Genomic DNA, 23046 nt, shown 5'->3' with positions numbered 1-23046 from the left:
GCCATGCTCCTTCATGTCCTTATATGGCCTTAGCGTGTCCACAGAGGTCTGTGCACCTGCCACCTACTGAGGAGGCATGGAGGAGGAGCAGGGAGGCTGGCCTGTGCGTCTGGGCACTGGTCCCCCTTCCCTCCACCTCCACCCCAGCAGAGCATCCTCTGGAGAGCAAGTCCAGGCCGAGGCTAAGACTCAGGCCCCACTTTTCAGTTTGCACTGCCAAGTCCTCGGGAGACACTCTCTCCTCAGGTCTTGAGGACATGCCCTTCCCCAGCTTGGTGACAGAGGGCCTATCAGGATGAGGGAGAAACTGGGCCTAAATGGTCACAGTAGCTGTGGCCTCGGGTGAGGGGTGTGGGTTCAGGACATTAATCCAGGCTTTGCGGAGAGGTGGGGCAGAGGGCAGCTGAAGGTAGAACCCGCAGATGTGCTTTCCTCAGTCACATGCTTGTCTGTGTCCCTTTCCTTCCAGACGCTCAAGGTTGGCATGGTCCCTAGCTCTGTGCCCTTGTCCTCAGGGCTCCTCAGGACTACCACTACCTCCTGGCTTCCCCACCTTTTTTTGTCTGACACTTCAGATGTTCCCTGTTCTGTGCCTGCCACCCAACTGTCCCCCTCGCCCAGTGGCTCAACTGGAAACCCTTCTCCTCACACGGTCCCCTCTCTCCTGCTGTCCTTGTCTCTCTGTTTTCCAGGACGGGGTCTGACTATGTCTTCTTCCCCTCCCTCTGACAGGTAAAGACAGAAGAGCAGATTGCAGCTGAGGAGGCCTGGCATGAGACAGAAAAGGTGTGGTTGGTCCATAAGGATGGCTTCTCGCTGGGTGAGTCTAGGGGGGCCCAGGGGCAGATGCCTGGGCCGCTCAGGTCTCAGGGCTGGTGTGCCTTCTGGGTCTGCTGAGAGCTGGATGGTGAGCTAGGGGAGGCTGGTGACACAGTGGGGAGGAGGCCGTACCATGAAGGGCCCAGAGAGGGGGGGCAAAGCCTCCCCAGGCCCGTGGCTGACTGCCTGCCCTACTCTGCAGCCAGTCAGCTCAAATCCCAGGAGCTCAGCTTGCCCGAGGGGAAGGTGCGTGTGAAGCTAGACCATGATGGAGCCATCCTGGATGTGGACGAGGATGACGTAGAGAAGGTTGGCAGGAGGCTGGTGGAGGGCACGGGAGGTGGGCTGGGCAGGGCAGGCCCGTCCTCTGGCAGTGCAGACAGGTTCTGCTGCTTCAGCGCTCCCCTGCCTGTCCTATCACACAGGCGAATGCTCCCTCCTGCGACCGGCTAGAAGATCTGGCCTCACTGGTGTACCTCAATGAGTCCAGCGTCCTGCACACACTGCGCCAGCGCTATGGCGCTAGCCTGCTGCACACGTATGCTGGCCCCAGCCTGCTCATCGTCAGCCCCCGGGGGGCGCCTGCCTTGTACTCTGAGAAGGTGCGATGCCCCCGAGGCTACCGTGTTGCCTCATGGACCCACCCACCGGCTACCTACCCCACCTTTTCTGCCTCAGCCGCTTCCCCTTGGCATCCCACTGGGCTCCTGTCCACTCACAGGTCTTGGGAAGAGGAGTCATTTCAAGGGGTGGGGACGAAAGGCCCTCCCCCACCCTCTGCCAGAGGCCTGTACTTGGCTAATATCTGCATTTCCATGCATGGCCTTAGGCTCAGAACCCCTCCGCTACCCTGGACTGAAAGGCCCAGAAAGTGTGGACCTTTGGGGTGAAGGGTCTCTGAGTGAGACCAGCTAAGAGCCTACCCCTTCCCCCCATCCCTCTCCTGCCCAAGGTGATGCACATGTTCAAGGGGTGTCGGCGGGAAGACATGGCACCCCACATCTACGCCGTGGCCCAGACCGCATACAGGGCAATGCTGATGAGCCGTCAGGATCAGTCCATAGTCCTCCTGGGCAGTAGTGGCAGTGGCAAGACCACCAGCTGCCAGCATCTGGTGCAATACCTGGCCACCATCGCAGGCACCAGCGGGAACAAGGTGTTTTCTGGTGAGGCAGGGACAACTGAGAAACTGAGAATGGGCTTGGGAGAGCGGGGTGGGGATGGATGTCCCTCCTGGGTGCCAGCTTTTTTCTCCGTGGCTCTCCTGATGGCCCCTGGGACTGTCCTCTGCAGTGGAGAAGTGGCAGGCTCTGTACACCCTCCTGGAAGCCTTTGGGAACAGCCCCACCGTCATGAACAGCAGTGCCACCCGCTTCTCCCAGATCCTCTCCCTAGACTTCGACCAAGCTGGCCAGGTGGCCTCAGCCTCCATTCAGGTGAGGGGACACTCAGGGTAGCAGGAGACTCACCACCTGATTTCATGCCCTAGAAATCAGGCTCGCTCTTGTGCCTAATTTTCCTGGGATTCTATCCCAACGAAAAGGACCCGGCACTGGCGAGACTGGCCTGCCCTGCCTGAATCTCTACCGTTCTGCCCCCGTGCCTCCTGCCCTGGGTAGAGCATGGCTCAGCTTCCTGTCCTGTACTCAGTCCTGCCCGAGTCCTGGCCCTGTACGCAGAGGGGTCCTTTCAGGCAGATATCACTGAGGGAGGACTGGGTGGTCAGCAGAGTAAGGCCCAGCCAAAGCTGACCCCCTTCCTGGCTAAATGAAACCTCTCACCACAAAGAGTCCCACTTTCCACGAAGGCTGTGCCTGGGGACTAGGCAGGGTGGCAAGGTCCCTCCGTGAGCTGGGCCTGTCTTCTTCCTCGTGGCTCTGGTTTCTGCCTGGGTTTGCCCCTCAGGTGATCTGGCCTCTGGTTGAGCACCTGGAGAATACCAAGCGAACTGCTTGTTGCCATGGTCCCAGTTCTTTCTGGTGTGGGGTAGGAGAAGCTTGACCTGGCACTGCCCTCTTTTGCCCATACCCTCCATGCTGTGCCATAGACGATGCTTCTGGAGAAGCTGCGTGTGGCTCGACGCCCAGCCAGTGAGGCCACATTCAATGTCTTCTACTACCTGCTAGCCTGTGGGGATGGCACCCTCAGGTGAGATGGGGACAGCGGGAACAGGGAGGGTGCTTGGGACTCCGGCCTCTTGAAAGCTCTGACCTTGCCACTTGATTGCATCCTGTGCTGTTTGTTTATTGTGTGCCTGCTGCATGTGAGGCTCTGAGCTAGGGGATGAGGATGGCGAGATGAGTGAGCCCTAGGTCCTGCCTGGCAGGAGCCCCCTGGCCCCAAGCACAGGGGTCTGGCTATGTGAGAGGGGCAGAGTTGACCCTGCAGTGTTCCCAGGGCCTAGCTAGGATCTCTGCTACCCATGAAGCCAAGTTTGGAGAAGAGAGCACACTGAGATACACGTGGTCAGGGACTTGCCCGGAGTCACACAGTTAGTATGGGGCTGAGATGGCGTTTTGAGTCCACACTGGGGCCAAAAGCCCGCCCGTTTTTCAGTGCCCTCCAAGCTGACCTTCCCTGCCACTGTGTTAGCTCTTCTGCCAGGCTCTTGCCTTTAGACCTGCTGTCTGTGTTCACTGAGAAAAGGATAAATGAGCGAGCAGCCCCAGGGCATTATCCTCTTTAGCTGTTCTCGACACTGAGGGCACGGTCTCCGGCCTGGCTGTGCCCGCCCTCCAGCCAGGTTCCCTGCTCCCTTCCAGGGGTCTGACTGGACACTCTCACCAGGGCATCTCTGGCGACCTGTCTTAGGGAGGTTGATGCTCTGACCAGGCACCAAGGCCAATTAAGAAAGGCAGTAGCAGCTGGCCTGACAGTAGAGCATGATGGGCAGACAGAACTCAGAGTCTGGAAGCTGAGTTTGTCTGTCTCTACCCTGATAGGAAGATGGCCTTGGCATAGGAACCAAGCACTGTGCTGATGCCTCATTTGTACCCCTAGGACAGAGCTTCACTTGAACCACTTGGCAGAGAACAATGTGTTCGGCATTATGCCATTGGCCAAGGTGAGGGGCCTGTGGAAACTGGGTTGGCAGCCCTGGGCCTTGGGGGTAGGAGACGCCTCAAATGGCCTGGAGTGCCCGCATGGGACTAGCAGGAGCCCAGCTCCTCCCTGAGGGTCCAGCAGCATGGGGATATGCCAGGGGTGGGGGACGAGGGGCGGGACAGCCCCTCTGAGATCTGGTGCCAGCGTGCCCATCTGACCCTGCAGCCTGAGGAGAAGCAGAAGGCAACTCAGCAGTTCAGCAAGCTCCAGACGGCCATGAAGGTGCTGGGCGTCTCTCCCGATGAACAGAAAGCCTGCTGGTTCATCCTTGCTGCCATCTACCACCTGGGGGCTGCAGGCGCCACCAAAGGTAACCTGCAATGGGTCCCAACAGCCTGGCTTGTCGCCCAGGAGACCTGGTGGGGACCTTCCCACTCCCAGTTTGTCCTCGCCTAGCACAGACTCTCACCTGTTATCAGATACCCCTCTTTCGCTGTGCCTCTTCCCAGCCCCCCACATCAGAGCAGAAGGCACCCAATACCCAGAGAAGCATCTCTGCCAATGATGGCCTGAGGCCTGGACTTAGCTGTCAGTGACTGGGAGCACTGTGAAAGCAGGGGTTTGGGGGCTTGGAGGCTGAGGGGAAGAACTCAGCGCAGTCCACCTGGAATAAATAACTCTCCTTCTTGTTCCCTTCCTGACAGAGGCCCCCGAGGAGCAAGCGGGTAACTGACCTCGGCTCCTCCCTGGGTTGTAGGGGCCACCTGGCCCCGTCTTGGTGCTTGCCCTGGGCTCTCTCTGTGGGATGGGCTTGTTCTGTCGTAATGGAGGGGACTGGCCTGGGAGAAGCCCCAGGGTTGAGGGTAGAGAGGGCACCTGGGGCTGTGGGGCTTCTCAGAGTTCCCAAAATAACAGCTTCTACCTGTTTTGTATCCAGATCCGGGAATCTCTCAGAATGCCCTCCATGGGGCTTAGAGGGGATAGGGTGGGCTTGCTTCCTGGGGCTTCCGGAGACCAGTTTTCCCCGTGTTCCCTTCTCTCCACTGCTTTGGCAGCAGGTGTCTCTTCCTCTTGCACGTCAGGGTGAAGGCCACTAGGGGGCAGCAGGCACCGTGGAAACAAATGGGCTGCCGCTTGGGCACTTGCGCTTGGAGGCTTGTGAATGGCTCGAGCTTGGTCTGTCTGGCTTGGAAGAGCTCCGCTGCCTTCCTCTGAGAGTACATTGATGGGTGGGAGGCTCTGAGCACCTCCTCGTCACCTCTTTCCCCTCCAGTTTAGAGAAAGAGGTGCTGCCTCCGAACAGCACCTGGGGCTTTGGCTTCATGTTCCTCGGGATGTGAAGGGCCCCAGGCTGCTCAGCAGCGGTGAGGGGGGGAGTGCATGGAGGCACGGTGGTGGGGAGGGGGAGGCTGGGGGGGGGTGCATGGAGGAACGGGCGTCTGGGTGTTAGGCTTCTTATGATCCCAGCAGGTGGCATATCTACCAAAAAGGAAGCAGGCTCTGAGTTAAGTTGTCTCCAGACTGTGTGGGCAGGCAGGCATGTGGGCGTGTGGCTCTCTGTCTTGAGGAAGCTCTTTCATTCTGAGGAGATGACAAGCCCAGGTTTCCTATAACCCTACTCAGTGCCGACTTCAGGTGGAGAGCTCTGAGTATGTCAGCACTCGGACCTTGTTGAGCAGGGGCTAGTACCTCCTCAGAGCTTCCAGTGTTTTCCAGGGTGTGTGTTAGAATGTCTTTGTAGGTCTTTCTGTGTGTATGCGTCAATGTGATTCCATTCATAAACATATTCCTTTGAGATTAGGAGTGTGTGTGTGTGTGTGTGTGTGTGTGTGTGTGTGTTTCTGAATCCGAATATGGTTGTGTTTTCCCGCCTTCTCGTTTTCACAAACCCTCACCCTCCACAGTCCCTTCCCGTGGGCCTGGCGGGCTCCGTTGATGACTGTTTGCTAACGTGCTGTTTTTCTTTGCATGCTGCATGCTGGTCCTTTGCCTTACAGAAGCTGCTGAAGGTAAAACCTTGTTTCTTGTTAGCTTTCCCTAATTACCGTGATTAGACACATGTCGGCTGAGGCCTGTCTGTCTGCGTGGGCTGCTCCGTTTCCTCTGAGGCTTTTTCGTATCCCCACTGCTGGGCCATGGGTGGGTGTTCGTGGTCCCCCCTGGCACATGCCCGGAGGTAAAGGGAGGGTCCTAATGCATTCATGGAAGAGGAAGGCACCGTACTCTCTCACGAGATGTCCCCCAAGGCACAGGTGGTTCTCGTGCTCATCACAAGCGGGCTGGCTCATCCTCTGACTGCATTTCCCCAAGCCGGATGTTCACAGCTGACTGGGTGCCCTCTGGTGGCAGCAGTGTGGCGTTATCTCCTCTTTTAGGACCTGCTCATTCTCTCCACCCCCAAGGGACACAGGAAGCGCTGGCAGCCGCTGGCTGTCCTTATTTTTCCTGAAGTCCTCTGGTGTCATCATGGCTGGTTTTTCCTCTGGAAGACGCCAACTCCCCAGTCCTATGGGAACGGGGGAGCCAAAGGGCACAGTGGTCCTCAGATGGCCTAAGGAGGAAGACCCAAGATGCCAGATCCTTTTTTCTACCCCATAGCTGGGCGCAAGCAGTTTGCTCGCCATGAGTGGGCCCAGAAAGCCGCGTATCTGTTGGGCTGCAGCCTGGAGGAGCTCTCCTCGGCCATCTTCAAGCACCAGCACAAGGGTGGCACCCTGCAGCGTTCCACCTCTTTTCGCCAGGGCCCTGACGAGAGCCTGGGAGATGGCACAGGTACCCAGAGCCCCTTGGCTGGCAGGTGTGATTGGGAGGCCCCATCCAGGGCTCACTACTGTCTCTGCCATGGAGACTGCTGGTGTGAATAGAGCTTCCATCAGGGGGAAGGGCCTAGCCCCAAGTCCCCTGATGACTTGGCCCTGGGAGTGTACCCAGGGAGCAGGAGATAGAGCTGATCCTCTTGCCCCACAGGCCTCAAACTGAGTGCACTGGAGTGCTTAGAGGGCATGGCGTCCGGCCTCTACAGCGAGCTCTTCACGCTTCTTGTCTCTCTGGTGAATAGGTGAGTGCCGGGCAGGAGGGCCTAGGAGCTCTCTGGTTTCTGCCTTGACAAAGGTGGAGTTAGTTGATGCCTTTGTGCTTGTGGGATTTCTGAGGCAGAGCCATCCTCCACCACCAGAGGGCTCTCTGTCCTTGTAGGCCAAGAGAGACACATCCTCCCCACCAGGGTCCTGGGCACCTGCCCAGGGACGGACACTTGGCTCGGGGCAGGACGGGGCTGCCTGGGCACGAGGGGCAGGCCGGGTGGGGGCTGTTCGGTGGTACTGCCCTAGCCAGCTCTGACCTCGGCTCTACCTGTGAAGGGCTCTCAAGTCCAGCCAGCACTCACTCTGCTCTATGATGATTGTGGACACTCCGGGCTTCCAGAACCCTGAGCAGGGTGGCTCGGCCCGTGGAGCCTCCTTTGAGGAGCTGTGTCACAACTACGCCCAGGACCGGCTGCAGAGGCTCTTCCACGAGCGCACCTTTGTGCAGGAGCTGGAAAGATACAAGGAGGTAGCACTTGACCTTGTCTCTGCTTGCCACGCCCCTCCTCCTCTGGCCTTGACCCCCTCAGGGAGGGCATCTGCAGATGAGGAAAGGAAAGCAGCCCTGCTCCCTTCCAGCTTTTATTCTCTTGTCATGTCTGTCGGCTTTCTAGACTAGTTGACTTTTCTTGTCCCAGGCTACATTCTTACTTTGTGGAGAGTTTGCTCTCTAAGAAGCTATGCATTCAGGGTCCCTGGGAGCCCCTCCTTGCCCACCTTCAAGGCACCACCTAGGCGCTGTGAATTGCCGCTGGGCAGTTCCTGCCTCCACGTGTGTAGGGCCTGGCCTTCCCTGGCTCCTTATCTGTTAAGATGGTGATTGATTATTAAGGACCCCTTCGTAAAAGGGTGTCCCAAATGAGACGAGATCCGGAAATCCTACCTCATGTGGAGGTGAGGGATATTGATCCAGGGGAGGGTATTTATCAGGGATGAGAGAAGATTCAGGAGGAAAATGACAGTTGCCTTCAAGTGTTTCAAGGATGTGTGCGAAATCGAAAGTAGGCTTACTCCGAGTAGCCTAATCAATGGCTAAGAATAACAGGAATATGTGACTTTAGCTCAGTATAAAAGGAGGTTGGAAGAATTTTAGCTGTCCAGAGATACAGTGTGGTGCCTTGGAGGTGGGGAGCATTTGTCAGGCGGGCTCCTGGAGGGTAGCTCCTGTGTGGGACGGGAGGTCAGACTTGCCGATCCCAGCATGCCCTCCTAGCTTGTTGATAGAGCTGTGCCACACACATGGCCCTGTGCTCACTACCGCTGCACCTTCTTTCCTAGGAAAACATCGAGCTGGCATTTGACGACTTGGAGCCGGCCACAGATGATTCTGTAGCTGCTGTGGACCAAGCCTCCCATCAGACGCTGGTAGGAATCCCAGCGAGGCCCTAAGCTGGCCTTGCCTCTCCTTTCTCATTCTGCTCCCTCAGTAGAGCCCCCTTTCCACCCCCTGCTGCTGTCAGTGGTCCACTGGAAGTTGAGGGGGGCCCAGCAATCAGGCCTAGACACCAAGCACTTTAGAGCTGTGGGTCCTACCCTTCAGCCAGTCTGGCCAGGAAGGTGGCACTGTCTTCTGCTCTGGTGCAATGGGGAGCCTGTGCCCCTGAGTGTCTGAGCCAGACAGGAAAGTGTACCTACCCTCTTACCAGCTGGGGCACAGGCCCTGTCCTGTGTCTGGCTAAGCCTCAGGTATGTCTGCCAGGAGCTCTGGTGTCTCCTCATAGGTGGTGAGGGCCTGGGTGGACCCAGAGGACATAGTTTTTCCCTCCCATTGTTTCCAAGAACAGAACTGATGCCATCCAGCAGAGTGGGGTGAGGAGGCAGCATTGTGCCCGAGCAGGGAAACAGTGCCCAGCTACAGATGCCCACCTGGGGCCACGTGGGTCTCACCCCTCACCCCTCAACCTTGGAGTTGGGCTTTGCCACCCTTTGGACTAGTGTCTCGGGCGCCTTACTGCCTGGGGACTGACTGGCCTGATGAACGTTTGGCATGTGGTGATGACCTTCAATTAGGGAAGTTGCATAAGGTGCTTTATTGGAGAACTGGCATCTTTGCTAGGCTGCTGATCCTCCTCTGCTTTGAGTCCTGCCCCCTCTCCCTGTTCCTTGTGTTAAGGTTCTGCTGGGCTAGCAAAGGGTGGGGCCCTGGAGAGAGTGTGCATCCCCCTGGGACAAATGCCCAAGCTCCACATCTCCCCAGGGAACCTGGCTTTTTTCCCTGACACCTGGGCTCCCAAGATAGCCTCCCTAGAAGCGCCTTCACCATTCCCAGGAGAGATGGGGAAGTCAGTCCATGTGGCTTAGGAGCAGCAGTGGGCGAGACAATGGGTTTGGATGGGGCTTGGCCATCCTTCCCTTTCTTTGCTCTTCCTATCTGATGGGCCTTGGCATTGGGCAGCTGCACTTCTGGGGATGGGGCCCCTCGGTGCCTAGCCTGTCACTCACTGTCCAGTGGCTTTGGTGCTCATTCCTGCTGCAGCTCCAGCCACTCTGGGCCCTTAGCTGCCCATCAGTCCTTAGCCACACTCTGCTTCCCCCCCGGTAATCACACCAACTCCCTTGGACAGCTGTGGGGAGGAGATACAGGCAGCTGAGATCCAAAAGAGGGAAAATGGCACTTCTCTTAATTCTCTTGTGCCCCAGTCTCTAAAGGCCAGGTCAGAATGCAGTGTAGGTGGAACGTTCAGCCCTTCTTACCCAAGGACGACTTAGGAATTCTAGAGAACAGCCACCTTCAGATCAGACGTGGCCACAAGCCTAGTTTGTTTGGACTGCATGGGGTATTAGAAACCAGAATTCAGTACTTCCACCTTTTCTTGAAAAACTGGATTTATCAACACGAGGCCAATTCTTCCCCGACAGTAGTTGACTGCAACTGGAGTGGTGGCTGTTTCCTTTAGGTGGGGAGAAAGCTGTTCTCCAGTCACCCCAGCTCCACCAAATTGGGCTTTCGCATCCATTAAGTCACCTGTCTTATGCTTTTTGCACTGGAGTTTATGACTCTGCAGTGACCCCACCTTCCAGGGTTAATCCCCACCCCATATAGCCGTCACTTATTGACAGCTTCCTTTGGGCCATGCACTACCCTCAGGGCCTCACAGGACTTGATCTCGTTTATCCTGCCTGGGAGGCGATGCCCAGGGAATAAGGGGAGTGTGGGGCTCACGCTAGCCCCATGTGACCTGCGAAAGGATGAGGATGGAGGAGGAGCCTCTGAGTGTGAGCTTGGCTTGAGGAACTTGTCTTCGGGCTTTGGTAACTTTGGACACAAGTCCTAGGAATCATTTTGCAGTGGGCTTCTAACTCTCTGGTCTCTTTCTGGCCCCCTCTTTCTCCTTGCTGCCCACCCGCTCCACAAGGTGTCAGCAGTGAGTGGCAGGAGCTGCAGTGTGTGTGTGTGCAGTGTGTGCATGTGTGTGTGCAGCGTGTGTAGAGTGTGTGGTTGGGGACGGGCACTAGCTGCTTTCTCACAGCTCCATGTGACACAGTGGGGTTTCTTCGCTCCTCCATAGGTCCGCTCACTGGCCCGCACAGACGAGGCAAGGGGCTTGCTATGGCTGTTGGAAGAGGAGGCCCTGGTGCCAGGGGCCACTGAGGATGCCCTCTTGGAACGCCTTTTCTCCTACTATGGCCCCCAGGAAAGTGACAAAAAAGGTAGGTGGCACCCCTGGAGGGCAGCTCCTCTGCTTCTTCTCCAGAGGACCCACCAATCTGGGTCCAGGTGGCCCTGCCTGGGGGCCCTCTGAGTCCCTGGCTCCTGGGCCTATGCCCTGATGATCTTGCTTGTCCCACACTCAGGTCAAAGCCCCCTCTTGCGCAGTAGCAAACCACGCCATTTTCTCCTGGGCCACAGCCATGGCACTAACTGGGTGGAGTACAACGTGGCTGGCTGGCTGAACTACACCAAGCAGAACCCGGCCACCCAGAATGCCCCCCGGCTCCTGCAGGACTCCCAGAAGTAAGAACACCACTCACTCTGCCCTTGTCCCCTCCCCAGGGCTGTTTGGGGCTCCCTGGTCTCAGAGGCCCCCTCACCAGCAGGGTAGATCGCCTCCTCCACTTCCTAAGAAGCAACAACCAAGGCTAGTTGGCCTTGAGGGCACAGGGGTGGCCTCCTGGAGTGGAGGTGGGACAGACATGGTTGGAGGAACCTATAGTTTTAAATTTAACTCACACCCCCGCATTCTTCACAGAAGGCAGGAGTAGCCTTAGAAACTCCTCTGTCATATAAGCCCTGTCATCCCTTCAATTATTCAACAGATAATTATTCGGCACCTACTCTGTGATAATGAATAAAACACAAATCCTGCCCGTGTGGAGTTTATGTTCTAGCAGGGGGAGATAGATAATGACCAGGAAATGAAATAGTAGATTTTATCTTCTCTTAGATGTTAAGCTCTACTGTCTCCTGCAACATGGCACTCCTTTCCCACCTCTGCCCTGCCTGGTGATGGAGAACAGATTGCCCACTCTGTTCAATCCCTCCCTACCCCTCAGCTTCTACCACCCTGGTTTTCCCTTCTCACTATGTGGAGATTTGTCTAGTTTCTCTGTAGGGTGTGGGAGCTGCGGCCCCAGCCCAGCTAGCCCAGGCCCCTGGCCACGGTGGTGCAGGGATTGTTTGGTTTCCTAAGAGCTTGGAGAAGGAACAGCCTCTACTGCTCCCTGAAAGTGACTTCTTTCCCTCCTTTGCTCTCCCGCCTCTGGCAGAAAAATCATCAGCAACTTGTTTCTGGGCCGATCGGGCAGCGCCACGGTGCTCTCAGGCTCCATTGCGGGCCTGGAGGGCGGCTCCCAACTGGCGCTGCGCCGGGCCACCAGCATGCGGAAGACCTTCACCACCGGCATGGCGGCTGTCAAGAAGAAGTCACTGTGCATCCAGATTAAGCTGCAGGTGGTGAGTGCGCCAGCCCAGGTCCCAGCATCCTTTCTTATTCCTGACAGGTAGCCTGGGCATTCTGGGCACACTCAGGTCACCCAGTGCCCACTCGGTGTCCTACCCTGGCTTGATTGCTGTTGGTGGGGTCCCCTTTGCAGTGCTGCTGCCTCAGTGGCCACGCAGGCCTAGTGAGGGCAGAGCTGTCCAGGCTTAGCAAGCCCAGTGGTGGGACATCCATCTGCCATCCTGCAAGGAACGGCAATGCTGGCACTAGTCCCTTCTCTTCTGGGCGTGGGTCGGGCCATCAGAGCCCACTGAGGGCTGTCCCTTCCCCTTTGGCAGGATGCCCTCATTGACACCATCAAGAAGTCAAAGCTGCACTTCGTGCACTGCTTCCTGCCTGTGGCGGAGGGCTGGGCTGGGGAGCCTCGTTCTGCCTCCTGCCGCCGAGTCAGCAGCAGCAGCAGCAGCGAGCTGGAGCTGCCTTCAGGAGACCACTGCGAGGCTGGGCTCCTGCAGCTGGATGTGCCCCTGCTCCGTGCCCAGCTCCGCGGCTCCCGCCTGCTTGATGCCATGCGCATGTACCGCCAAGGTGGGGCTCCTTCCCTCCCAACTCCTGCTTCTCTTTCTCCTGCAGCCTCCCACTTCCAAATGGGGCCCACCGGCCTAGAGGAGTGCCTCTCCCCTCCTGTGGGGGGCTGGCCCTCAATTTCTTTTCTGCTCTGGTACCTCTCCTTGGTCTCTCTTCTTGTCACTCCAGCCCAGTCTGTTCCTTTTGCTTTTTCTTTCCACCCTGCTGACTCCCCTCTTCCTCCTCTCCCTTCCATAGTCCAGGCCTCTTTATCTCCCTGCCTCCCTCGCTCCACGTGCCCTGTTTCCACAGCTCACAACTTCCCCCTTCCCTGCTTTGGACGGGTCAGCTCTGCCCACAGCAGCAGACTCAGTGCCCTAGTGGAGCCACCTGTCCAGTGGAGGTACCTACCTCCAAGGGCAGGCAGGTGGCTGGGCCAGCTTCCCACGGAGGAATGAGGTGCTAAGTCATTCTGAAGTACTTAAAATTCCCCCTGAAAGGTCCAAGAAACTCTTCTTATGGACCCATCTGGAGGAGAGGACAGAGAGGGTGATGGTAATAGTAGTTAACATCCTTAGAGTATTTCTGGTATACTAGACACTGTACTAAACTCATCACGTACATTAACTCATATAATCTCATAGCCACCTCATGAGATGTAGGCACTATTATCGTTCCCAGATGAGGCGACTGAGGCTCAGAGAGATTAAGTAGCTTGCCCAAGGTCACACAGCTCATGAGTGGCAGAGTGGGATTTGACCCAAGCAGACCAGTTTCCCAGGTCATGCCTCTCAAGCAAGGTTTCATTTTCCTGAGAAGTTAGGAGTTGCCAGGTTTCTGCCCTTTTTTCTTTAGCTAGAAGAGCAGGCAGCGTCCCTCCCACCCACAGCCAGTTCCCCTTTAAGGCATCCCCATGGGCACCGTCACTTTTCCTCAGCGGCAATGCCAGGAAACGGGCTCCCTGCCCTGCTCTAAATAAATCATCGATCTGTCCCCACGTCTTGATATGGAGTTGGTGTTTATTATTTCAAAACCAGATTGTTACCGCTCTGAACCAAAATCAATGTGCTTTACTCAAACAAGCAGATCGATGAGGCCAGCAGCAGCAGCAGGGCCCCCTCCCTCCTGCCCACTCAGCCCCCAGCCACCATCGATAGCGCTGATGATTAATTAAGATGCCAGGCGTCCGAACCTGCTATCCTGGCCCATCAATTTAATTGCAATTCAGATACAATCAATAGCTCACTTTGTCTTGGCCCCTCAGTGGCCCCCGCCTCCTGTTTCAATTATCAGGCACATGCATCAGCCTCATCTCCCAGTTGGAGGGTTTCCCAGAGCTAGCTAGGCCGGTGGAGTGGAGTGAGCCCCCGACTGGCTGTCGGGAGCCCCGGTTTGGAGTCCAGTTCTGCCTCCAGCCATAGCCTTTGTGACCTTGAGCAAGCCTTGAGCAAGTTTCCAGCCTGGAAGATGAGCTGTATCTGGTCTAAGACCCTATTTGGTTTGAAATTCTCTGTTTCTGTAAGTGTGGGTCTCTTGGTCCTCTACTGTGGGATCAGGTATCCTCGGGGTGACTCGGAGTAACCCCCTGCTGGCCACCATCCTGATCTTGCTCCCAGCCAGAAGCCATCACACGCTCGCCCCAACCTCAAGCCCAGACAGTCCGGGTTCTCTGTTAGAGGCAGTACTCTAGGGAAAGAGAATCTACAAGTCTTTTTGGTCACCCGACCTAGGGTCAAGGTCAGGATGGAGGCAGGAAGAGAGCCCTTTCTGATGTCCTGCTTCAGTGGACTGAGGAAAGGAAGGGAGCATTTTATTGAACACCCGCCAAGTGAGCCAAGCTGTGCTTTCTACAGGTTTTCTCATTTAAGAGAAATGAGAGATAAGTGATAGGGCCACCATTTGAAGATGAGGAAACCGAGGCTTAAAGGGGTTAAGTGACTTGTTCAAGGTCACATATTAGGAGCCAGGGCCAGGATTCCGCCCCCAAGCTGACGCACTTTTCCTCTCAGCTACTCTCTAATGCCCTATTTTTTTCCTTCTTATTAAGTCCTGAAGACACTGTTCTTTCTGGGGTATAATGGAGTCATAGACTTGGAGGGTTAGAAAGCATCTTAGAGGTCATCCAGGCTTTTATCTCCATAGTATTCTTTCCAGGTGGTCAGCCATTCCCCGTTTGCAAGCCTCACTGACAGGAACGTGCTTCCTTCTAAAACAGCGGTTCTCAACCTGTGGGTCACGACCCCTTTGGGGGTCGAACGACCCTTTCACAGGGGTCGCCTAAGACCATCGGAAAACAAAAAGATATTTACATTACGATTCATAACAGTAGCAAAATTACAGTTATAGAGTAGCAACGAAAATAATTTTATGGTTGGGGGTCACCACAACATGAGGAACTGTATTAAGGGGTTGCGGCATTAGGAAGGTTGAGAACCGCTGTTCTAAAAGAACCTGTTCCCTTTGAAACCTTGCAGCCCCCCTGTGGGGCTGCCTAAATGTCCTCTCGGCCTCCAGTCCCTCGCCCCTGCCTCCTTCCTCTCTGTGTTCCTTTCATGGGCCTGCCTCCACCTCAGACTCTCCTCCTCTAGCACTTTCTTCCCCTTCAGGTGACTCTCCCCGTGGGCTGCCTGGGCCCCAGTGGCTGTTGGGGCATGCTGGGAGCAGGCAAGACACTGATGGACCTGGCCCCGGTCTGCTCTCTCTCTAGGTTACCCTGACCACATGGTGTTTTCCGAGTTCCGCCGCCGCTTTGACGTCCTGGCCCCACACCTGACCAAGAAACACGGGCGCAGCTACATCGTGGTGGATGAAAAGCGGGTAGGTGTGGGCCTCAGAGCCCCACCAGACCCCACCACCTCCCTCTGCTCAGACCCCTCCGAGAAGCTGCCCTGCCTTGCCTAGAAAGAACCCGGCTGGCCCTTGCTCAGGTTCCTTGTTTTGGCCAACCAGGAGCAGGACAGGGGTACATGGCAGCCATACTGTGGCAGTGGGGAGAAGGCAGCCCGGGATACGGACTGCAGGAAGCAAAGTCCTCCACCTCTTTCTAGGCCCAAGGTGGGGGTGTCTGCTGTCTGGTGAGCCAGACAGTCCTCTAAGAGCCTCCCAGGTGACAAATAAGAACTAGTGTTTTGGTGCGCCACTGGCCTCAGCCTTGGCCTCCACATCAGGGACTGGCTCTTACAGAGGAAGCTGTGCCCAAGTGAGCCGAAGGGTCCTGGGCGCCTTGTCAGCCTGGGTTGGTGAATTCCTGGCTGTAGCAGGGGATGTCTCCTTGCCATTCTAGGCTGTCACCTTGAGCCCCAGTAGTGGCTCCTCAGAGAGCCAAAGGGCTCCTTGAGCAAAGGAGCCCTCCTTCACTGTGCTTGGCCTCAGGCACCCAGCCTAACTCTGAAAGCATCTCAGACCTTAGGATGGCTTCCCTCAAAGGGAGAGTACTCTGCAGAACAGGGCAGAAACCCCCCCTCCCCTTGCCCCCTGAGTCACAGACTCACATTCACGGCAGCTTCAGAGGCCTTCCCATCCTCGCCATCCAGGACCTGCCAGTGCCCAGGGCAACCTTTGTGTGAATGTAGATGACCTGCCCCACACTCCCTCCTCTGACCCTTGACCTCCATTCCAGCCTCCCACTCATGGCTACACCCAGCACCTCGGCATCCCTGGACATGGTCGCCTCAAAACTCGTAAATTCCAGTGCAGCCTTCTCTGACCTCAGCCTCCTACCTGTGCGTCTCACTCCTCTCTTCCTCTCAGGACACCTGCTCTTTTCCTTGACTCCATCAAGACCTCCCCTTTCTGACCCCACTCCATTTTCTTTACTCTGTGCGTTCCCTTCTGGCTTCACTTCCTCTTCCACTCAGCAACAGTGCTGTGGTCCAGCCCTCCGGCCACTTGGCCTCCTAGCTCCCTCAGCTGTCCTGAGCCCCCTGAGCACCTGCCCTGCCTAACCCCACCCTGAAGGGCCAGGCTTTGGGCATCTGCACGCCTAAGTTTGGGCCTCCCAAGTTGCTGTGGGAGAAATGATACAACCATGCAGACTTGAATGCCTGTATCTTCATGGTCTCCAGCCCCAACTGGGCCCTTGGGGTGGCCTGACATGTGCTCCATCCTTACCTGGCCCTAATTCTAAGCTCCTTCTCCGGTACTCCATGCTCTACCTTTCTCCTCAAATCCTCCCAACCTCACCTTTCTGGGTCATCTTCCCAGCAGTTGACCTTGCCTCTAAACGCTAATATAACTGAGGCTCCAACTTCCTCCTCTGTCTTCTGTCCACTGCCCTTCTTCTTCCCCAGCCCCTGTCTGGGTGGGAGCGGTGTCCCTCCCCTCGTCCAGTCCCTTCCACCTGTCCTTTGGAACCCAATCTCTTTAGCCTCCCTGGAGACCTGCTCCATCGGTGGTAACGCGCCTCTCCTGTTCCTTCAGCCTCTCGTTCTCTGCTGGCTCTTTACTTAGTGGAGAAACATTCCATAGACGTTGCTCTCAGACAGGAAAGAACCTTCTGTCAACCCTCTCTCATGCCGGACGATTGTCTGTCTCTCACCTGCCCCATACCAGCAATGCTTACTCTTCTCCCGCTGCTCCCCACCCCACTGCCATTCATTCCTCCACCCACAGCTGCCTGGTTCCCGTCCCTGACACCCTGGGACTGGTCATCTGGCCTCCCCAAGCCCTTCTTGTTGCCAGAGCTAGAGGGCACTTTTCTGTACTTCTTGGCAACATGTGACTGTTGACAACTCTGTTCTTTTTGAAACATTCTCTGCTCAGCTTCTTCATTGTCACTCCTGGTTTTCCCCTTGTCTCTCTAGTCTTCTTTCTCAGTCTCGCTGAGCTCCCCTTCTTTGATTTGCCCCTGAGATAAAGATCTTTCTCTCCTCTAAGACATTTTCCTTGGCCGTATGTGTTTTCTATTCCACACTCTCTTCCGGGGCAACCTCATTCACACTCATCACTTCAATTACCACATATATATCGATGACTCTCAAATCAATACCCCTAGCCCAGGCCTCTCTCCTGAACTCCAAACATGCATTCCTATCTAGCTGCTTTCTGGACTTCTCTGCCTGTATGCCTTATAGCACCTCAAACCTGGTGTTCCAACCAAACTGACTATAACTTCTCCCAAACCTACGCTTTCTCTTGTATTCCCTGCCTTGGAGAATGGCACCATTATCTAATTACTTACATAAGTCAGAAACCTCAGTGTGTCCCTAAATTCCTTCCACTCACCTGCTCCTCCCCCACACCTACCACAGCTCTGTCTCCTTAACATCTCTGCATTTTCCCCTTCTCTCTTCCTTCTGGTCAAGCTCTGGCCTTCTCTCCTGTGGATTACTGCAGTGGCTGTCTAAGGAGGTCTCCATCCATCTGCCCTTGTGCCAGTAGGATCTTTGTAGAATGCAAACCTGATCATGTCCCTCCCTGAGCGAACCCTCCAGGGGCTCTCAGCACACTGGCTCCACATCCTTTGGCGACTGTCCACCTCTCTAGTTGCACCTGAACCACACCCCCTTCACTCCAGGTTGTGCTAACTACTTTTCTTGGTGCATTCTATTGTCTTGTGCTTCCATGCCTTTACTCACGGTACTCCCTTCCCTGCAATGCCCTCTCCCGACTCTGGCTAATTTTTACTTGTATCTGAGGGCATACACGAGCAACACCTTGGAGATTCCTTCTGCCATCCCTCTTGTCTGATTTAGATGCTTCCTCCTCTGTGTACCTCAGTCATTCACTTGTCTCCCTCCCAAAAAAGAGAGCGTGTTCTTGTTGTGGTCATCCTTATATCCTCAGACTCTAGCACAGTGCCTGACCCCGTGGAAGCCTACCAAAAATGCTTGATGAATAAATAAGGGACTGTCTGAATGGAGGACGCAAAGTCCTGCGTGGAGACGGGGAGTCTCTGGGTGGGCTCCCTGACAGAGGCCTCTCCTTGCAGGCGGTGGAGGAGCTGCTTGAGTCCTTGGACCTGGAGAAGAGCAGCTGCTGCATGGGCCTGAGCCGGGTGAGTGATCCCTCCGGGAAGGCCGTTGGGCCCTCACTCCTGGTCCCCTTTGTCCACATGGGTGACCCTCCCCCTTCCTGCCCTCCCTACTCAGTCCGACATCAGGAGTCTCCTGGGGTCCCTTCGGAGTCTTGTCCCCCGGCCCCTCACCCCCCAGCCACTCTGGGACTTCTCTTCCTCTCAAGCTGCCCCATTCAGGGCTACAGGCTGGGCAGTTAGAAATTCCAGCTGCAGCAAACTTCACTTTCCCTCCCTCTGAATAACTGGCTTGTTCAGTGTTATGAACACCTCTGTGATGTCAGGAGGGAGTGGGTTGGAAGGTGGCCCTGAACTTGACACCTGGGTCCTGGTATGGGAAGTGGGGAAGACAGAAGGAAAGAGAGCTTGGAGAAGCAGGAAGGCAATGGGCAGGGTGCCCCAGAGGACAGAGCCCCCTTTGGCAAGTCGTCTAGGGCTGCCGGGGTCCCAGAAGGACAAGCAGGACATGGCAAGGCTGTGCCGCCACCGCCCTCCCACGGGCCAAATTCCTCATCGGAATGGAACGTGGTGCATAAAAGGCAGGCACGCCTGGCCCTGGGTGCCAGTCTGCCGCATCACTCCACACCAAAGGGTCAGCCGGGCATCCCTCCCACGGCACAGGGAACCCCGCACACCCCTCTCTCCTGAGACTGGGAGGCTTGACCGGCGGCATCCACGTATGTGATCCAAGGGCTGTGGTGGGACGGGGAGCAGTCGGGAGCCAGGCAGAGGGTTCTGGACCTGTTCACCTGGCAGCAGACAGGGAAGGAACCCCAGGCCCCAGGTCCGTGTGGGGAGTGTGAGGTGGAAGGGGATGCTCACCTAAAAAGGCTTTAAGTGCTGCTGGCCCACTCTCTTCTCTGTTCTGCACTCTGAGTCATGTTCTTGGTTTCTCATGTCCCCTCCCTCACTGGGAATCCCTTTCCTGTCCCCTCACTGTATCTTCGTCTCTGCTGTCCCTGGTTCTCCCTGGTCCTGTTGGCACCGGCAGTCCCTGCTGGCCTCTGTTCCTCAGTTTCTGGGTCTACTATTCTGTTTCTTTCCTTGGTCTCTGTGTCTTCTGAATCCAGTCTCTTTCCGTGTCATTTTTGGTTTTGGTTTCTGCTGTCGGGCTTACCTCCTCTGTCTCCCCCTCCCCAAATCTCTCAGTCCTGGGTGGAGATGGGGCGTCTCTAGGCTGCCAGTTGAGTTTCTTCCCTGGGAAGCCTGCAGTCCAAGTTGACACTTCAGCCTCTTGGTCTCTCCCTGCGTGGGCTCCTGCCCCTCTGGCAAACTGAGCTGCTGCTGGCTGGCACTGAGAGTGGCACCTCCTCTAAGGCATGTCTTAGGCAGGAGAGGGCCTGTACAGGCTGGTCCTCTTCCTAGCTGTCATTTTAGTCCCTCTGCATCATCCCAGTGCCTGGCTGAGGCAGTCAAGTTCCAGGGCACGCTCCTGCCCAGGGCAAAACGAGAGGCATGAGTGGATGTTTGCTCACGTCTGGTTGGGGAGAGAAGTTTCGGGACTTTTAAGTTATGGTCAACACTGGCTGGTGAGCTAGGATTCCCTGTGCTTGTCACGCTGTGTCAAAGAAGTGGGGCGCTCAATCTCAGCCCACAGGACCTTGGTCGAGGCAAGGGGATTGGGGGTCTGGGAGCCTCCTGTTATTGTTTGTAAAATTTGTATGGATGGGTATGTTGGCGAGGAGATGGCCCTGAGCCTTCACCTAATTAATACTCAGAAGAACTCCTAGCCTCACAAATGTATAGCTGTTCAAGCCTCTAGACCATCCTTTCTCTTTTTATTGTGTTTCTGGGCCATTCTCCATCCCCCACCTGGCACCTTACTTCTGCCCTGGTCAGACAGCCCTGTGTGCTGACTACTAGCATGCTTTTCCCCCTATGGGAGGACTTGGATATTTCCGAGGCCCTAGTGGGATCTCAGGCCCACACATTGTAGAAAATCAAGGCTCGGGTAGGACTCGGGACCCATGGGAGATCTCAGGTGCTCAGCCCTGCCTGTGGGATTTGGGGAAGTATCGTACAGGACTGAGACGGCTTTCTCCCAGACCAGCCTCAGGGGACTAGGTTTCCACAGAGTCGCCAGAGGCAAAGCTTTCTCAGCAGAGAATGTAGGCCCTCTCCCCACTTCTCCCCTGAAGGGAGGCCTGGGGATACTATACCTAATGCTTGTGAGCGTTTCCCATGGAGTTTAATTCACATCTTCTCTTTGCCCCACAAAAGGGAATTTTCTGTTTTCCAGGCAAGGTGGAGGTGGGCATATACCTAGGTATCCTTTTGCCTTCTCTAAGGAAACTAGAGCCTTTTTATCACCTGACCATTTTCCCCTCTCTTCTTCCTCTCTTAGTAGGGAAACTTTTACCTAGCCCCAGCTCAGGGCACCAAAGAATGAGAGGCAAAGCTGGGTGTGTGTGGGGGGGTTTCCAGCAGGTCCTTCTCACATCTGCCCTCCAGCCCCCAAACCTGTATGACAGGTCCCTTGACTGGGCCAGCTCCCTCCCCCCACACTGGCTTCTTCATGAGCTGAAACCTGGGTGTGTGGGTGGGGGTGGGGTGTTGGCACTTGAAAGAGGAGCTGTCTGAAATGAAACTGAGCAGGGAGGGTACAGAGAAGGGGCCCCTACTCCTTCCCCGCTCCACTTTCCCTGCACACCGCTTCCGGGACCTTTTGCGTCTTACACACATACACCACCATTCGCTTCACCTGATCCCAGGCCGCTGGATGCCAAAGGCGCCTGGAGCCTGTGGTAGGCGGTGGGCACAGGGCCATGGACAGTGTTACTGGCAGTGCTGGGGGAAGAAGCCACCGTTGATGTTGCTGAGGGGTGTCCTCTCCCCATGTGACCGGTGGCTGCTTCATTTCCTTCTGGTCCCGATACCTCCCCTTGGCTTCCCTCTCCTTTCTTCTCGCTTTGAGGTTAGATTTCCCACCTTACCTTTCTCCGTCCCAGACCTCCCCACCGCCCGGCCCGGCCCTCCTCCTTCAGCCTTCCTGGCTGGGGCCTCTTCTTGCTCCTTCCCTCCTCTCGTGGACACTTGGATTTTCAGGCTCTTCCCAGCCTGAGGGCCACACTTCTGGGCCTGCTGGTTTCCTCGGCTAGACTGCCCCGGCCCCGTCTCCTGCCTTCACCTGGCCTGCTTCTCCGCAGGTGTTCTTCCGAGCAGGCACACTGGCACGGCTGGAGGAGCAACGCGATGAGCAAACCAGCAGGAACCTAACGCTGTTCCAGGCGGCCTGCAGGGGCTACCTGGCCCGCCAGCACTTCAAGAAGAAAAAGGTGCTGCTCCAGGGACATCACCGTCCCGCAGCCCAGCCGAGCTGGGCAGAGCTGAGTTCCTGGGGCGGGATGGAGAACTCAAGGGAACATGCAAGGGCAGGGAGCTAGTCTTGGAGCTATAGGTTATTGTTATCTGGGGGAGAAGAGGCAGAGACCTCCCAGGGCCGCCATGCCCTGGGCCAGGATGGAGAACGGGCAGCTCCCTGGTGCCAGCGAGAGTGCTGGTATGCCCAGCGATGGGGCCATGTGACCTGGTCCGAGGGTTAGGGTGGGGTGGGGGAGCAGGACCCAGGCAAAGGTGGGCTCTGGATCATAGGCTGCTCCATGAAGATTAAGGAGCTGTGTCAGCAACTCCTTTTCTTATTAGCAAGTCCATAAAACAGCCAGCACCGCCGCCTCTTGTGTTTCAGCAAGATTAGGTTTTATAGCACATCCAGGCCAGGGTGGTGGAAATAATAAGGCAGCAAATAAAGCAGATGAAGTTATTCCTAACGATGGTGGAGCAGTTAGTGCCCAGGGCAGTGCTCCCAGGGCCTGGCGCTCTGTCACCCCCCCTCAGAGATGGAAGGAGGCTGGGGGCAAAGAGTAGCATAGGGAGCGCTTGACTGCAGGTCAGATGGCCAGAGAAGCAGCCCAGCAGGGAGGATCCTGGTTAGGCCTGGAACTGAGAGCCCCACTGTGTGCCACCCCCACCCCCCACTTAGATCCAGGACCTCGCTATTCGCTGTGTGCAGAAGAACATCAAGAAGAACAAAGGGGTGAAGGACTGGCCCTGGTGGAAGCTCTTTACCACTGTACGGCCCCTCATTGAGGTGCAGCTGTCCGAGGAGCAGATCCGGAACAAAGACGTATGTAACAGCCCAGGGAGGGCCTGGTCACTGAGAGGAAAGGGACTGTAGTTCATCCATGGGGGCGAGAGTATTGTCTGCTTTTCTTGGGCTCCCAAGTGCTCCTTTGTTTAGTCCATAAAGCTGATGTCCTTGAACTATGCCCATCACACAGAAGTCATCCCTCTGGGGTGCCGGCTGAGCTCCCGGGTAGCCTCTTGGGTATAAAATCTTGGGCATCCTCCGCATCTGGGGAAGGGTCTAGGGAAGGACCCCCTGGGAGGTCATGGCTTCCTGTTCCCTCGTGTACTAGCCCGAGCTTCACCAACTTCGTTCACCTCAAGTGTGCAGATCCCAGGCCCCAACCTCCCGTACGTAGAGCTCTGGCTCACTCTGCCCTCCTCACTGCGCCCTAGGAAGAGATCCAGCAGCTGCGGAGCAAGCTTGAGAAGGTGGAGAAGGAGCGGAATGAGCTGCGGCTCAACAGTGACCGGCTGGAGACCCGGGTGAGTGACTCCTCACCCCAGACAGACTGGC

At 56.3% G+C, this 23046-nt stretch overlaps 1 protein-coding gene across 17 annotated transcripts in view; it reads left to right on the top strand.

Moving 5' to 3' along the window:
- MYO18A (myosin XVIIIA) overlaps positions 1-23046 on the top strand; it is a 97580-nt gene that overhangs the window by 50207 nt on the left and 24327 nt on the right. For 10 of the 17 annotated variants that reach the window (XM_019647016.1, XM_019647018.1, XM_019647007.1 and 7 more), the window contains 23 exons: positions 733-820; positions 1022-1128; positions 1245-1421; positions 1772-1985; positions 2113-2255; positions 2867-2967; positions 3820-3883; positions 4090-4234; positions 4569-4589; positions 5862-5873; positions 6463-6636; positions 6832-6922; positions 7224-7416; positions 8226-8312; positions 10457-10598; positions 10743-10902; positions 11655-11841; positions 12166-12415; positions 15102-15211; positions 18324-18389; positions 21554-21682; positions 22387-22530; positions 22926-23015. In XM_019647016.1, the coding sequence (XP_019502561.1) occupies positions 733-820; positions 1022-1128; positions 1245-1421; positions 1772-1985; positions 2113-2255; positions 2867-2967; positions 3820-3883; positions 4090-4234; positions 4569-4589; positions 5862-5873; positions 6463-6636; positions 6832-6922; positions 7224-7416; positions 8226-8312; positions 10457-10598; positions 10743-10902; positions 11655-11841; positions 12166-12415; positions 15102-15211; positions 18324-18389; positions 21554-21682; positions 22387-22530; positions 22926-23015 (2895 nt within the window). The remainder of the gene's footprint in view (positions 1-732; positions 821-1021; positions 1129-1244; positions 1422-1771; positions 1986-2112; positions 2256-2866; positions 2968-3819; positions 3884-4089; positions 4235-4568; positions 4590-5861; positions 5874-6462; positions 6637-6831; positions 6923-7223; positions 7417-8225; positions 8313-10456; positions 10599-10742; positions 10903-11654; positions 11842-12165; positions 12416-15101; positions 15212-18323; positions 18390-21553; positions 21683-22386; positions 22531-22925; positions 23016-23046) is intronic. The other 7 variants (XM_019647021.1, XM_019647019.1, XM_019647020.1 and 4 more) reach the window with 2 other exon arrangements.

Source organism: Hipposideros armiger, unplaced genomic scaffold, assembly GCF_001890085.2.
Source record: "Hipposideros armiger isolate ML-2016 unplaced genomic scaffold, ASM189008v1 scaffold_108, whole genome shotgun sequence".
NCBI lineage: Eukaryota > Metazoa > Chordata > Mammalia > Chiroptera > Hipposideridae > Hipposideros > Hipposideros armiger.
The sequence above is the reverse complement of the archived record's forward strand: the minus strand, read 5'-3'. Positions and strand labels throughout refer to the sequence as shown.